The following is a 12,941-nucleotide window of genomic DNA, read 5'->3' on the forward strand; positions in this document are numbered from 1 at the left end:
AAACAGTGTGATGTCAATGCCAACTGAAACCCATGGAGCTTAAAATGTCACAAATGTGCCTGTAGCTGAAATACACAGCTCCTCATTTTTTTGACCAAACTAGGAATGTTATAAATCTTAAGTTGTGAAGCCAAATGTAAAAACCATAGAGTAGCCTCCTGAAACTGAATGTGTGCTTTTTTTCCCCTCTGTGAACAATCATTTGGAAAACAATTATGTAAAAATTGATGTAGGGTAATTCCATAGGCAACAAATGACTGCGTGGCTCAGCTTCTAGGCTCGCCTGCATTAACTGCGGCCACCGGTAAGAAGTTGGGCTACAGGCTTCTTAGAGAAAAGCTAGAACCCGACCTTGTAAAACATCTTTAATATTCAAATATATAAATAAGCACTACTGAAGAATAATTCAGAAGACTGCGGTGATTCATTATGAACAGATGCTATAAACGGGAACAGTAACATTGCTAGGTAAGAAAGAAGCAAGCTATTTCAGGAGTCTTGAAAATCTCTTCTAGTTCTTCAGACAGATCATGCTGCTATAGTTACTTTATAAAAAACTATATTCTGAAAAGCACTTTAGTAGAAGAAACCTTTTACTGGAAATATTATTTAACCAAGACCACCTACAGCACTAAAACACACTGCAATTGAGTTCCCGATATAGTTTTAAGAATGGGAGGGGTAAAAAAAAAAAAAAGAACAAAAAACCTACCATACCTGCACCAGGAGCTATTTATTAGCATAACACTCTTCCTTTTAAAGATTTCGTAACAACTGAAGTATATACAAAGTCTTACAGCATTTACACAATTAAAAAAGTTTCCTATTAGCTGATGAAGTATAAGGTAGTGCTGCAATTTACTTCAAAGCATGTATACAATAATAATGAAGCAGACCACTGTACTTTCAACTTCTCCGCTACCACACCACCACTGTCAGTCGAAATGACAGTTAATTAAACCACTGGGAAGACACAGATTGTCAAAAGATTTGTAACAGGTTGACCTGCAGCACTAACCATCGTAAGGAGGGGAAAAAAAAAAAAAAAGAAGGAAAAAAAAGAAAAAAAAAAAAGAAAAGCTACATACTGTCATGTTTCTACGCTTTCCTAGAGCTGTAACAAACTTTCACAGCCTTAGATATAACATATGCAAGACAACATAATCACAATTTTTCAGATATAGTTCAGCTACTGAGTGTATTTACTTCTGAATAGGAGGCGTTATATTGATATGGCTGTGTATTTCCATTTTTGTTCATTAACTGTTCAAATAGGTCTACAAAAAATTAAGAGACAGCATGGAGTCTGTAGTCATGATGTGTTTGACTAATAAAGGCATTCAATATCAGCTATAGGATCTAATCATTCCTGTCAAAAGTTTAAGACCAGGAATCTTTGAGTAAAAACCAAACCTGCAAAACCCCACACCTACAACATTTCCAGCTGTTGACTCCAACCTTCTTGAAGCTTTTCCAACAGGGTTACACAAAATCATTAAAATGCTTATACCAACCCAAATGCAAGACTCATTTAGTTTGTGAGAGGTCCAGCAGATTCGCTAGACTACTTCTGCTGTAAAACTGACGGAGCTCACCTAGAAAAAAGAAACCTTTACTGAACAGTCCCTTACTACAGGTAGGGATATATAGTTTAACAATGGTACATAATTTAAGAATTTAACATTCTTTGCCCTTTAGAAACAGTTTTACATGTGCCAATAATGCACTTTCTACAAGAGATAAGGCTTCTTTGCCTATTGTCGTATGCCTAAACCTCTTATTTTGGCCAATTTTGCTTTTCTTCCCCCCAAAAGGGATTCAACTTAGAAGCTAGTAACGTCAGTTGACAATATCTGTATTAAGACAAAAAGTGACATATAAAATCCACAAGGAACCACATAAATACCAAAGAAGTCGTATAACCTTTCCATGTAAACACTTTGATTATACTGAAGCCCTAATTAGATTCTCGTCTTAAACTTTTGGCAGATAATGTGTATGCTCAGCCAGGCTTTGTAGTTAGTTATTGTTCAAGTGGAAGCCAGGTCAGCTCACATGTTGACAGGCATGCAACTTGGAAACATTGCACAACAAGCAACACAAAGAGATTTGAGAAGTGTACAAGACTTCAAGTAGACTTCACAACCCTTCACAACTGAATATTCACAGACAAAGATACAGTCCTTGCTTTTTCTACGGTGGATTTTCTCTCACACATGGGACACTTTCTGTGACTCTCTAGCTTGCTTGATGCTATATAACCACTTGATGATTCTGGCATTCCTTTCAATGGCAGAAATGCCGTATGGCACACGGTCATTGGCACTGTCATCATTTCTAAGGTCACTGTTGCTGTCCTGAGACTGTTCACAGTCTGAGCTAATCATGCTTGCACTGCGAAAGTTGAGGGATATAATATCAGAGTTAGCCCTTGCAAAGTTTTCCATCCCAAGGTTTTCAAGCTCTTCAGGATCCAGTCCGCAGTAGTTAAAGAATCGCTCAACATCTGCGTCAACACGAAAGTATCTGTCGCTTAAGTCTGATTTTGATCGCTGTAGGGAGGGTCTTCTACTAACTCCGCATCCAGACTCGACTGCCTCAATCTCTGGCGATTTCAGGGTGGTGATGGCAGCTATTTTGGGCTTTGGAGGCAGAGGCGGGGCTGAACTACTGCAGGGTATTGCTTTTAAGGGCTTTGCACTAGTTACTTTCCTAATGTCTGAGGAGCTGTGAGAGACATGCAAGAAAGTCTCTGCCGACTGATCTAGGAGCCTCCTGCTGACGTTGGAGCTGCTCTCCTGAGGGCTGCTACGGCCCTGCGTAGGGTAAACCTTCAAAGATTCGGCGAACGAGTGTCGGTTCAGCTCCGTCGAATCGGCTCTGTGGGGCGGCCAGTTTCGGGGACCGTGCTTATACCCTGAACCCGAGCTGGAGCCTTCGGAGCTGTTGATGATGTTCTTCAAAATCTCGAGTTTCAGATTTTCTCTCTGGACGCCGCTCTCGGTCTTCGTGTTGTTGCTGAAGACTTTCAAGGTGGGGCTCCCCAGTGCTCGCTTGGCCGCAGGACAGACCGGCGGCTTCGCCAGCACCGCCGGCTTCACAGGCTCCTGCTTGGCGTTGATGACCTCCTGGCTCTTGACGTATTTCGCCTTGTCAGCTTCTAGTCTCTCCACCGCGCTCAGTCTTTTTGGATTAGGCTCCGCCTGCCTGCGAAAATAGTCGGGTCCTTTGTTCAAGATGCGGAGGGGAACGGCGGACGTGAAAGTGACGGCAGGGCTGACCGGCTTCACCATGCTACCTGTCGGTAGTGTTTCTGTAGGCATGTTTGGTGGTCTTTCCCCCGCAGCCGTTTTGGATTCTTCTCTGGGATCTCCTAAATGCACGGTGCAGAAACATGTACATTAAGCACAATGAATAGCCGATGAATCCTGGGATCTGAGCGTTAGCAGCAGCACCTCATCTCACAGCTCATTAAATAACACTGCGTTTCTCTTTTAAAGGCAGCCTTTGTAGGGCAAGGCCACCCGACACAAGTCCGTATTAGTCTGCTCCGCCGACTCCTTTCTTCTGGCTGAAAGATGCGGGAGTCTCGCCGTTCCCTTTGTGCTCCGCTACCGGCAGCGATCTGAAACGCAGAATAACCAACCACACGTTAGCGAGAGCGCCTGACATCAGAGCGATAGCAACAGCCGCCTCCCTGCCCTCCTCTCCCACCGCCGGACGGGATGCAGCCGCCGGCGCAGGGGAGGTGGCGCTCGGGGCGCCCGGGCCCCCCTCTTGCTCTGCACCCCTCTGCATCTCATGAGAAACGTGTTGCTCGGGGCTTACAGTCTAAGCTTGGATTTAACAACATTACACTGGAAAGAGGAAAATAAAGTAAATCAAACCCCACCACGATACAGCCATGTATTTCTGGAGGGAAAAGAGGAAGCAAAATGTGTCAATTCGGAGACTTAGGCCCATCTGTCTCCTGAAGATCAATGAAAGAGCACTTTCAAACTTTGATTAGTTGATTTGTGCAGACATTTTATCTCTAAACCCCCAACATTCCTCTCCTTCTAGGCAACCTACTCTGTAAATCTAAGAAATTAAGTGTAATTTCCTTTTTTATTAAATGCTCCGGAAACCAATCTGGTCTAAAAAGCAGAGAGCAAAGAGAGACGTGTAGCATTTTAAGCGCAATGCACACGTTTCATCATTACTCTAGTATAAAATCAACAAACTAAAAAGCAGAAAATCTCGCTAAAGCCTCCTATTCCAGTTCAAAGTCAGTTTGAACATTAGTCCCCAAAGCATCGGTGCTCCAGCAGTAGAATAAGGATTTCCAAGTTCTCACGGTCATCTTACAGGCTTAGCAGAACAAAAAAAGTCTTTGTTTTTTGACGAAAGATTTTGGGAGCATGCAAAAACATTCTGACTGGGTTTGAAAGAAAAGAACTTTTCTTCACGTTTGGATAAAATCATTCAAGTTTTCTACCGAGCGCTATGTGCAAATGAAGTTTACCTTCATCTAAATTATTTTAAGATCCCATCACTTAGGATTGTCACAACAGTCTAAAATCCAACACCATGGATGATATTACAAGTGCTATAACAATTTTTCCCATGTGAGGCACTGAAGGACACTTACCGTGGAATCTACTTTTCAAGCAGTGATTTAGCTAATGGGTCTCATTTGTTTTATTACTGCCCCATTAATCTGTGCTGCCCTTTTTAATATCCCATTTCTGTTATCGCTGTGTTCTTCAGGGAGAGAAAGAAAAGCAGCTGCTACTTCTTCACTTGTCCTAAGGAAGCAGAGTGGCATCCTTCCCAGGGATGACCTGCTTTCATGTGTACCACCATGCTGTGTGTGCTCAACCATCAATGGCCAACTTATGAATACAGGGCGCGCCATCAGTATATCGGTTAGACCCAAAAAACCCACGAAAAACTTTAATTCCAGCTAAAAATACATGAACAGTAAAAAGAAAACAACCTCAAGTACTGCTTCCCAGAAATACATGATGCATACGTTGAATATTCCCTCTAAATCATTCAAGGTCAAAGCAAGCAAATAAAATATATAAATGCTATAATGAGCTTATAGGAAAAAGCTGAGCTTTCTTCTGAAGGCTCGCTGTCGCAAGCATTCTTCAAATACAAACTAACATATTTAGGTGGGTGATAAACCAGACACGCATTCAGTGCAATTGAAAGGGTAGTGAAATGTTAATTAAGCTTCCCTTTCAATGTTGTTTTATAAATCCTAGTGCTAACTCCTCAGCAGTATGACTTCCTGAATTTTAACTAAGTCTTTCTGAAAGAGAAAAAGCTCACTTTCCTCATTTGAATCAACATATTTATTGGTACTATTTTGAAATGAAGTATCAAATTTCCAAATGCATTTGAAGGCAATTCCAACATGCATCTGCACACACATTTCTCTTCCATACACACAAATCAAATCTTTCCACGTCACCAGCTCAGAGCTTGATGGCTAAGTGCTTGTAAAAATACCCCATCGGTGTGTATATTTGATACTCGTGTGCCGAAATCAAACCTATGCGAGAGCAGGGGTCTTGTCAGGAGGAAGAAAAACCCCCAAAAAACCCAAAACCCCAATTCCCTGCACTAAACAACACCATCTCCCAGCTGAGTTAATACCGCTTGAATAAGCAAGACCACAAGTCTCCATTTCCTCCTTGGCCATTGTCATTAAAGGCCATCACGGTCCTGCCCCAGAGGACAGCTGCCAACTCCATTCTCCCCCGGCGAGCGGCTCCACGCACTACTACAGATTGGAGCTGTGGGAACCGAGGCATCAGACTTGAGGCTGCTTTTGGAAGTCTTTCCCTAGCACTTAACAACTTCCTCACTCAGGAGAGCCCTCATCAATGCCAGAGAGCATTGCTGAGGAGGCAAAGCATCCATGTTGGCTTCAACACCACACTTAAAAGGAAAAAAGAAGGAGGAGGGGAAAAAAAATCCCGGTGTGTATGCATGTTCATCCGAGAGAACAAGAGTGCTTGTTTGCAAGCACATAGGGGGCCAAGTGCCCTGAAGTTGATGGACCTATGCTGGGACTGGCAATGAGCTTCAGGCTTGCCTAGAAGGAAAAGCAAAGACCTGGTGAAGGGCCAGGGCAGAAATGTCCACCCAGGCCAGCACAGGGAGCATGGGCAGCAACGGCCAGGTGGTTACGTGGCCAGACACGGGAGGGTTTGTACCTGTGGGGCTGCTGGCATAAATTACGGTACCTGCAGTTACAAAAAAGGATCAGCTAAGGCTTTGTGTGTTGTTTAAATTACCCCATTTCACCAAGGTGCTGAATTTAAATATCACAGGAAAGTTTATTCAGTGCTCTTATCTCAGAGAGCTAAAAATTATTAAGCAGACACTGTTAGAAAAGAAAGTGGAATGAAAGAGACGTGGATGAATGTAAAGTGCTAATGAAACAACTTCTCCTGCCTGTGCTGGTGATGGCTGCAGCCTAATTCTGCTGCGAGCAGGGTAAGTGAAAGCAATTCCGACCGGCCTCTCTGCTGTCCACGGCCACCTGAAACACAGCAGCGACACTGGAGAGCCTTGCTACTTATTAATTTCATCGGTAATGAAAAAGGCTGAGCAGCAGCAGTACAGTGTAGTCTCAGGAAGACAAAATTGTGCCACTTAGTTTCCAGTTGTGAAAATTATCATTGCAGCAACAGGGGTATAGAAATGGCTTGCTTCTGGCTTAAACTCAAAAGAAACTCACTGCTTAGGCATCTGAATTTCCTGTTGTGTACAGCTCTGGTATCAGTTTGGCACTGCAGAAATTCAAAGGCAAATAGTTTTTCTTTACCCACTCCCAGGAAATGTGTGAGATACACTTAGGGACTTAGGAAAGGTTCCTTTTACTCTGTTTACACCCAAATGTCTACCTGGAGGTGTAATTCTTCGATGGATTGAGTTGTGTTTTTCAGGATTCACTCTGGATTTCCACTATTGCTCTTCCTTGTAACAAGTGCTAGACTTAAGAGATGACTTAAAAGAAAACAAGCTAAAAACTTATGCACACATTCAAACCTAGCTCACTTTAACACTATGCATACATTAATAAAACCTTTCTTAAAGGTCTTCCTAACTGAGCTCCTGTAACACCCAGCGACTGCTGCAGACCTGCTGAGTAGAACACAAAACATACAAAGGGGTAGAGTGGTTTTGGGTTTTTAAGGCTGTATTTTCAGCCAGACACTCAGTTCAGGATTCCTTTGCAACAGAGGCAGAGATCCAAAGCACTTATTCATTCTAGGCATCGTGCTCTAATCACTCTTAGGTCTGTAATATGTTTGTCAGAGATTCACATTTAAATAACAGATGCATTGTCTGCATGATTTAGGGGAACACAATACAGCCTAGAGCAGCAATAGCTATACAACTAACATTAACTACAAATATATCCTCTATAAAATATGCTTTTCTTGATTTAAAGCCAAGACAGTAGGAGGAGATAAACTATGCAGAAACTTTGGAATTACAGTTCCATATATTCTAAATATATGATTTTTTTGAAATTTAAAAGCAATTTATGAACTAGCCGCATTCTGACAAGTATTTATTTCTAGCGCTATTGTTAATACAATGTTATTGTACAATATTCAAATTTATTTTTTCTCTCATACCTAAAGCTGCATTCTAAACACAGGCTGAATGATGCTAACTGATAGCAAAAAACATGCTTCCCTCCCCAGTCCTGTGCTGCCCTGTAAGCTCCTACACCTTGGCCAAGTTTCAGCCAGTCTTTGCATGAAAGTATCCCCAGCAGAGCACCACATAACAGTATTCAAGCTGCAACAAGGCAGCAAACACCAGCAATGAAAATGTGGCCCAAATGAAATTAGTGGAATTTCTGCTCTTGACTTCGGTGAGGACACAGCTTCACCCGACAAAGCTATAATGAAGCTCATGCTCTTCATTCATCCCTCTGGGACAGCAGATGAAGGGATTGTACAGGAGGTAGGATGAAGCACAGTAGATAAATGTAACACAGGCTGACAGCCTTTACTCTGCTTTCCCTGATATTTAAAGGCCTGTGTCAATTTTATTTTCCAGATGATAAAATATAACTACCGCTACCCCAAGATGCACCAAAAACATGACATAAATTCTTAGCTTAAGTAATCAACAAGTGATCTCAACAGGACTCAAAGAGATCACAAAACAAAATCTGCATAGGAACACAGGACACAGATGGAAAATGTCAGGCTCTGCGCATGACTAGGTGCACTTAGAATCATAGAATCTATGGAAAAAATGTTGGAAAAAAGACCTTTAAGATCATCAAGTCCAACCGTTAACCTAACACTGCCATCCCACCACTAAACCATGTCCCTAAGCACCTCATCTACCTGGCTTTTAAATACCTCCAGGGATGGGGACTCAACCACTTAGGCCATTTCTTCTTGTCCTATCACCCGGTACCGGGGAGAAGAGACCGACCCCCACCTCGCTACAGCCTCCTTTCAGGCAGTTGTAGAGGGCGATAAGGTCTCCCCTTCAGCCTCCTCTCCTCCAAGCTGAACAACCCCGGTTCCCTCAGCCACTCCTGATAAGACTTGTGCTCCAGACCCCTCACGAGCTTTGTTGCTCTCCTCTGGACATGTTCCAGCAACGCAACATCTTTCCTGTAGTGAGGAACCCAAAACTGAACACAGTATTCGAGGTGCAGCCTCACCAGTGTGGAGCACAGGGGCACAATCACTGCCCTGCTCCTGCTGGCCACACTATTCCCGATACAAGTCAGGATGCTGTTGGACTCCTTGGCCACCTGGGCACACTGCTGGCTCATATTCAGCTGGCTGTTGACCAACACCCCCAAGGGCCTTTTCTGCCAGGCAGCTCCCCAGCCACACTTCAGAGCTGCGGGTCCTGTTATGAAGGTGCTGCTTTGTTAACAGTCCCTGCAAAGCCTATAATAGAGGGCTTCACTGATGATGACTTGCTACAGATCTATGCACTAAGTTTTACTACTGTGTATGTCTAAAACTGATATAAGTTCTTCCGTGGATAGCTGTCATTATCAACTTCACTTACGTTTATTACTAAGTTTAAAAATACAAGCTAAGCCTAAATAAATTAGGCCCAAATTGACAGAAGATAGTCCACAACCAGGATGGCAGCAGTATTTCATTCTGGAAACCAATTTTAGATAAACATGTGTATGGATGTAGACTTGGTCTCACATAATATTAACTGTCAAGATAAAGCATGAGGAGATCGAATAATCTTTCAGATCTACCATGACTCAAAAAACTAATGAAAGTGCTGATTTTCAACTCTGCTCCCCCCTAAAATGTGAAACAGTGAACAGTTAAGTGAAGAGCAGTGTCTGTTCAAGTAGACATTTAAGCCTTCAAAAGGTCATAAAAATGTGAACTAGTGACCTAAACCCAGGAGTGGCAGAATTATGTAGACGTGGGAAATCTCCACCAAGTGGGAAGGTACCAACTTTGGCAAAGACTTTTCACTGCTGATGTACTACTTCCAACCAAAACCCCCAGACAACAGCTAGCATTAACTTTGTAGTAACTTGCACAGATGGACATACAATGGGCTACTATCTTTACGCTAATTGTGCTTTGCTCTTACATCACATTCAAGATAAAACAAGACATTCAAGATAAAACTCTCCATAAACAAACTGCCACCAGATATGTAGTGCACTTTCTATTTCACCGTGCAGTTGAAACGATGGGGTTTAAAGCAGGCTGCAGTACAAATGCCTGGAAAGCAGGAAAGCAACTTAGCAGCTGTACTTACATGCTGCCCCATAATGTATGCTTAGCTGGATAGAGATGCCTCTTTGGGAAAAAAAAAATCTTTAGGAATTATTTTGCTTCTTTTTGGTTCTGAAATCTAGCACTGTTACATTTTCTACCCAGTAGCAATAACCCACGCTCAGCAATACTTGCTTCTGGGCAAATGCCACCCTATAGATGGCTCCCAAAGAAAACGCTGATTTCTTTCAAAAGGCACAAGCAGCTGCACAAATGCAGAAGAAAGCTCAGGAATGAAATTTTCCTGTCTTCCAACTAGGTAGCAAAAAAACCCCAAAAAACAAAAGTCATCTTATTATTTAGAGTGATATTACATGCTGTGTTTTTAAAAGCTGTAAGGGAAATCAATTCTGTTTTGTTTGGACCTCCGTGTTGTTAACACTGTATTGCACTCTTTGGAATAATTTCAGTCTTGCATTTAAACAAAAAAATCAGGAAAGGGCCTAAAAAAGTATAGTAAGGAATGTAATCTTTTATTACATTTGTAGCTCTAGCTTTATGTGAATACTTCTATTTCAGCATGTGTTCTATGAGAATGATTCTCTACACACTTCGCAAAGCTTTAGGAAACACATTTACTTCTCGTTCACCAGCCAGTGTCAATGGTCTCAAGTCCAAACCACTTTTAACCTTTTAATTCTGCATCTCTCCATAGTCATCACACTTAAATTTATAGCTTCCTCCCTACAACGAGATCACGACTCCCAGTTTATCCTGTGGTCTCCTGGGCCTACACAATTTCCCCATGATCCTCCCTGCACTTTTAGAAATCAACACAGCCGGCGTTCTTCAATCAGGATACATGGTCCTGGTGATCCATCACATTTCAGAGGCTCACCAAACCCCGAGACAGGTCCCTGCTGCACCTGGTCCCAGCGGCTTGGCCCCTCTTCTCTGCGAAAAGGGAGATTCTTTCTTCTCCACTCCTTCACCACCTCCTCTTCCAACCATTTCCCCATTGCACCATCCTGTCTTTGCAAGACGCAGTAATTCCTACTCAGCTCTGGTTGAAGGAGCGGTGCTATCTGGACTACATTTTTCCCTTCCTTTCCTCTACTGACAGGAAAAGCAGGCACCTCATCTCCTTGCTCCTGGCAGCTCTCCTTCACAGCCATGCTTGGATTTGGCATCCTGGAAAACCACTTTTTTCCCTAGCGGTAATATTTTCAATGTGTAAAAAAAAATTAAAATAATTAATTGGGCAGCTTTATGTGTCATCACTGCACACCAGGAGAAAACAGAGGGAGGCAGAACAACAAACTGGTTTTAATTATGAAGCTCAGCAAAAATGTTCATTTTAGTTCATATCTCAAATCCGTAGTAATTCTTAACAAGTCCAGTTTAAGAGTATTTGAAGCTACTCAAATCTTTGTGGCAATAGGTTTGGTAGCAATGATATGCGTTAGTGAAGGAAATCAAAACCTTCTATCTGTAAAGATGCAGAGATACACCTGCAAAGCACCCTCCCTTCTAGTGTCACCCCATGGATACGGTGCCTGGCTAGCAGGATTTTCAGGCTCCATACATCAGTCACCCACGTGGCCCTTGGCCACAGCAAGGTCTGATCTTCTGCCCCGCAGAGGACAACAAAAGCACAAGTGTGATCAGTAATTAGGCACCGGGGCAACAGCTCGGTGACTTCTGCAGCACCCCTCACCAAAAAACTGATTATCAGTAACTCAGCTATGGAACAAACATTTGGATAGCAATATTTTCAAAATGCCAATTCTGCACAATTTACACACTGAGGTACACTTAACACAGTCCTAAATCCTTTAAGTGTTTGAAAACTTATATGAATGTTAAAGCAGTCTACAGCAGCATACTTGTTGTCACCAGTGCAACTACGGGATCAGACTTGGTCTTAACTTACACTGTGGAGTGAGCCCTAAAACATAAACCACTTTGGCTTAGAGGAACAACTTCTGCACGTAAACTTGGAAATACGACGAGATCAAGCCAAATTTGAATTGATAAAGTGAAAAGTATAGATTTGCAGAACGAAATTTTATATAAAATGTGCAGTGTGTCTATCAACATGGCCCTGGTAGACTTGAGGACCCATGACCAGATGACTTCAGTAGGTTTACCTCCTTCATAGCTACTGCAGCAAGGCAACACGGCTTCCCTTTGAGATGTGGCAGCTTGCTTCATGCAAACCTATACAAGCAACCTCAAGCTGAGCGATCAAAACTAAAGAATACTGAAACACATCCCCCCTAAAATGGCAGATTTGGTACGGAATCTCTATGTTCACCATTTAAGTGACAGCAGCGTTCATAAAATCTCGGGTAGTTGATGTTTAGGTTTATACCTTGCCTTGAAGCACATGTTCCTCCGCCAGTACTTTTTTGGTTAAACTGATAAATTGAGAATCACTTCTGAACTCTTCTGCCTGGGTACAGGTAGGTCCTGGACACCAAACCAGGTCAAAACCTGGACACCTTCTCCATTTCTCATATTTGGCTTCCATGGAAAGGAACTGTGAGAAATCTGGAAGGAACATGAGCATGTAGGACAGGAAGGATGTTTGGGGGAAAAGGCCCACGGGTGCAGCCCTGTTGTTTCTACTAACAGGCATGCACACAACTAAGCCTGATGGCTAACTCCCAAGCTGTAGAGCAACAGCGATTTCCTTGCCCATCCTGCTCGTTCACACTGCCTTATCCAGCAGGTACCTGATGGCCCTAAAAATGCAGTCAGGGATGATTAGGACGACAAAGAAAACACCTTTCCCTCCGCTTGACTTGGAGTGCAGGCTGGCAGCAGCCCTCCAGGGCAGATGCTCAGGGTCCTCAGCTACACCGTACGCAGAGACACATCCCTCTCCAGCACTTCTTTTCAAAGGTTTCCACTTTTAAAAAACAAATACTTGCAAGCTTTCTTTAAATTAAGGAAAGAGTAAAAAAAGCCCACATAGGGTACTTGGTGAGGAAATTGGGTTACTAAACCTGCTCCAGTGCAATTAAGTAATTTCTAGCAAGTAGGACATTTCAGCTGAAATAGGAAGACCCACTCGATATTCTGTCAGCTGGGTTCTTCCTCAGGAGGTGGGAAACTTAGCCCAGTTTGGGGACTGGGGACTTGATCCAGTCTCCCATTTCTCAGAAGAATACAGACATCTCTGATCTTAGGGACATAAAT

The 12,941-nt window shown here is 42.8% G+C and overlaps 1 protein-coding gene across 1 annotated transcript in view; it reads right to left on the reverse strand.

Moving 5' to 3' along the window:
* Positions 1–1,601: 1,601 nt before the first annotated feature.
* The window catches only part of FAM110B (family with sequence similarity 110 member B), a 16,900-nt gene continuing 5,560 nt past the window's right edge, over positions 1,602–12,941 (reverse strand). Inside the window, exon 2 of the mRNA XM_009640362.2 lies at positions 1,602–3,625. Within this exon, the coding sequence (XP_009638657.1) occupies positions 2,211–3,323 (1,113 nt within the window). The 5' untranslated portion in view covers positions 3,324–3,625 and the 3' untranslated portion in view covers positions 1,602–2,210. The remainder of the gene's footprint in view (positions 3,626–12,941) is intronic.

Source organism: Egretta garzetta, unplaced genomic scaffold, assembly GCF_000687185.1.
Source record: "Egretta garzetta isolate BGI_Z169 unplaced genomic scaffold, ASM68718v1 scaffold340, whole genome shotgun sequence".
Classification (NCBI taxonomy): domain Eukaryota; kingdom Metazoa; phylum Chordata; class Aves; order Pelecaniformes; family Ardeidae; genus Egretta; species Egretta garzetta.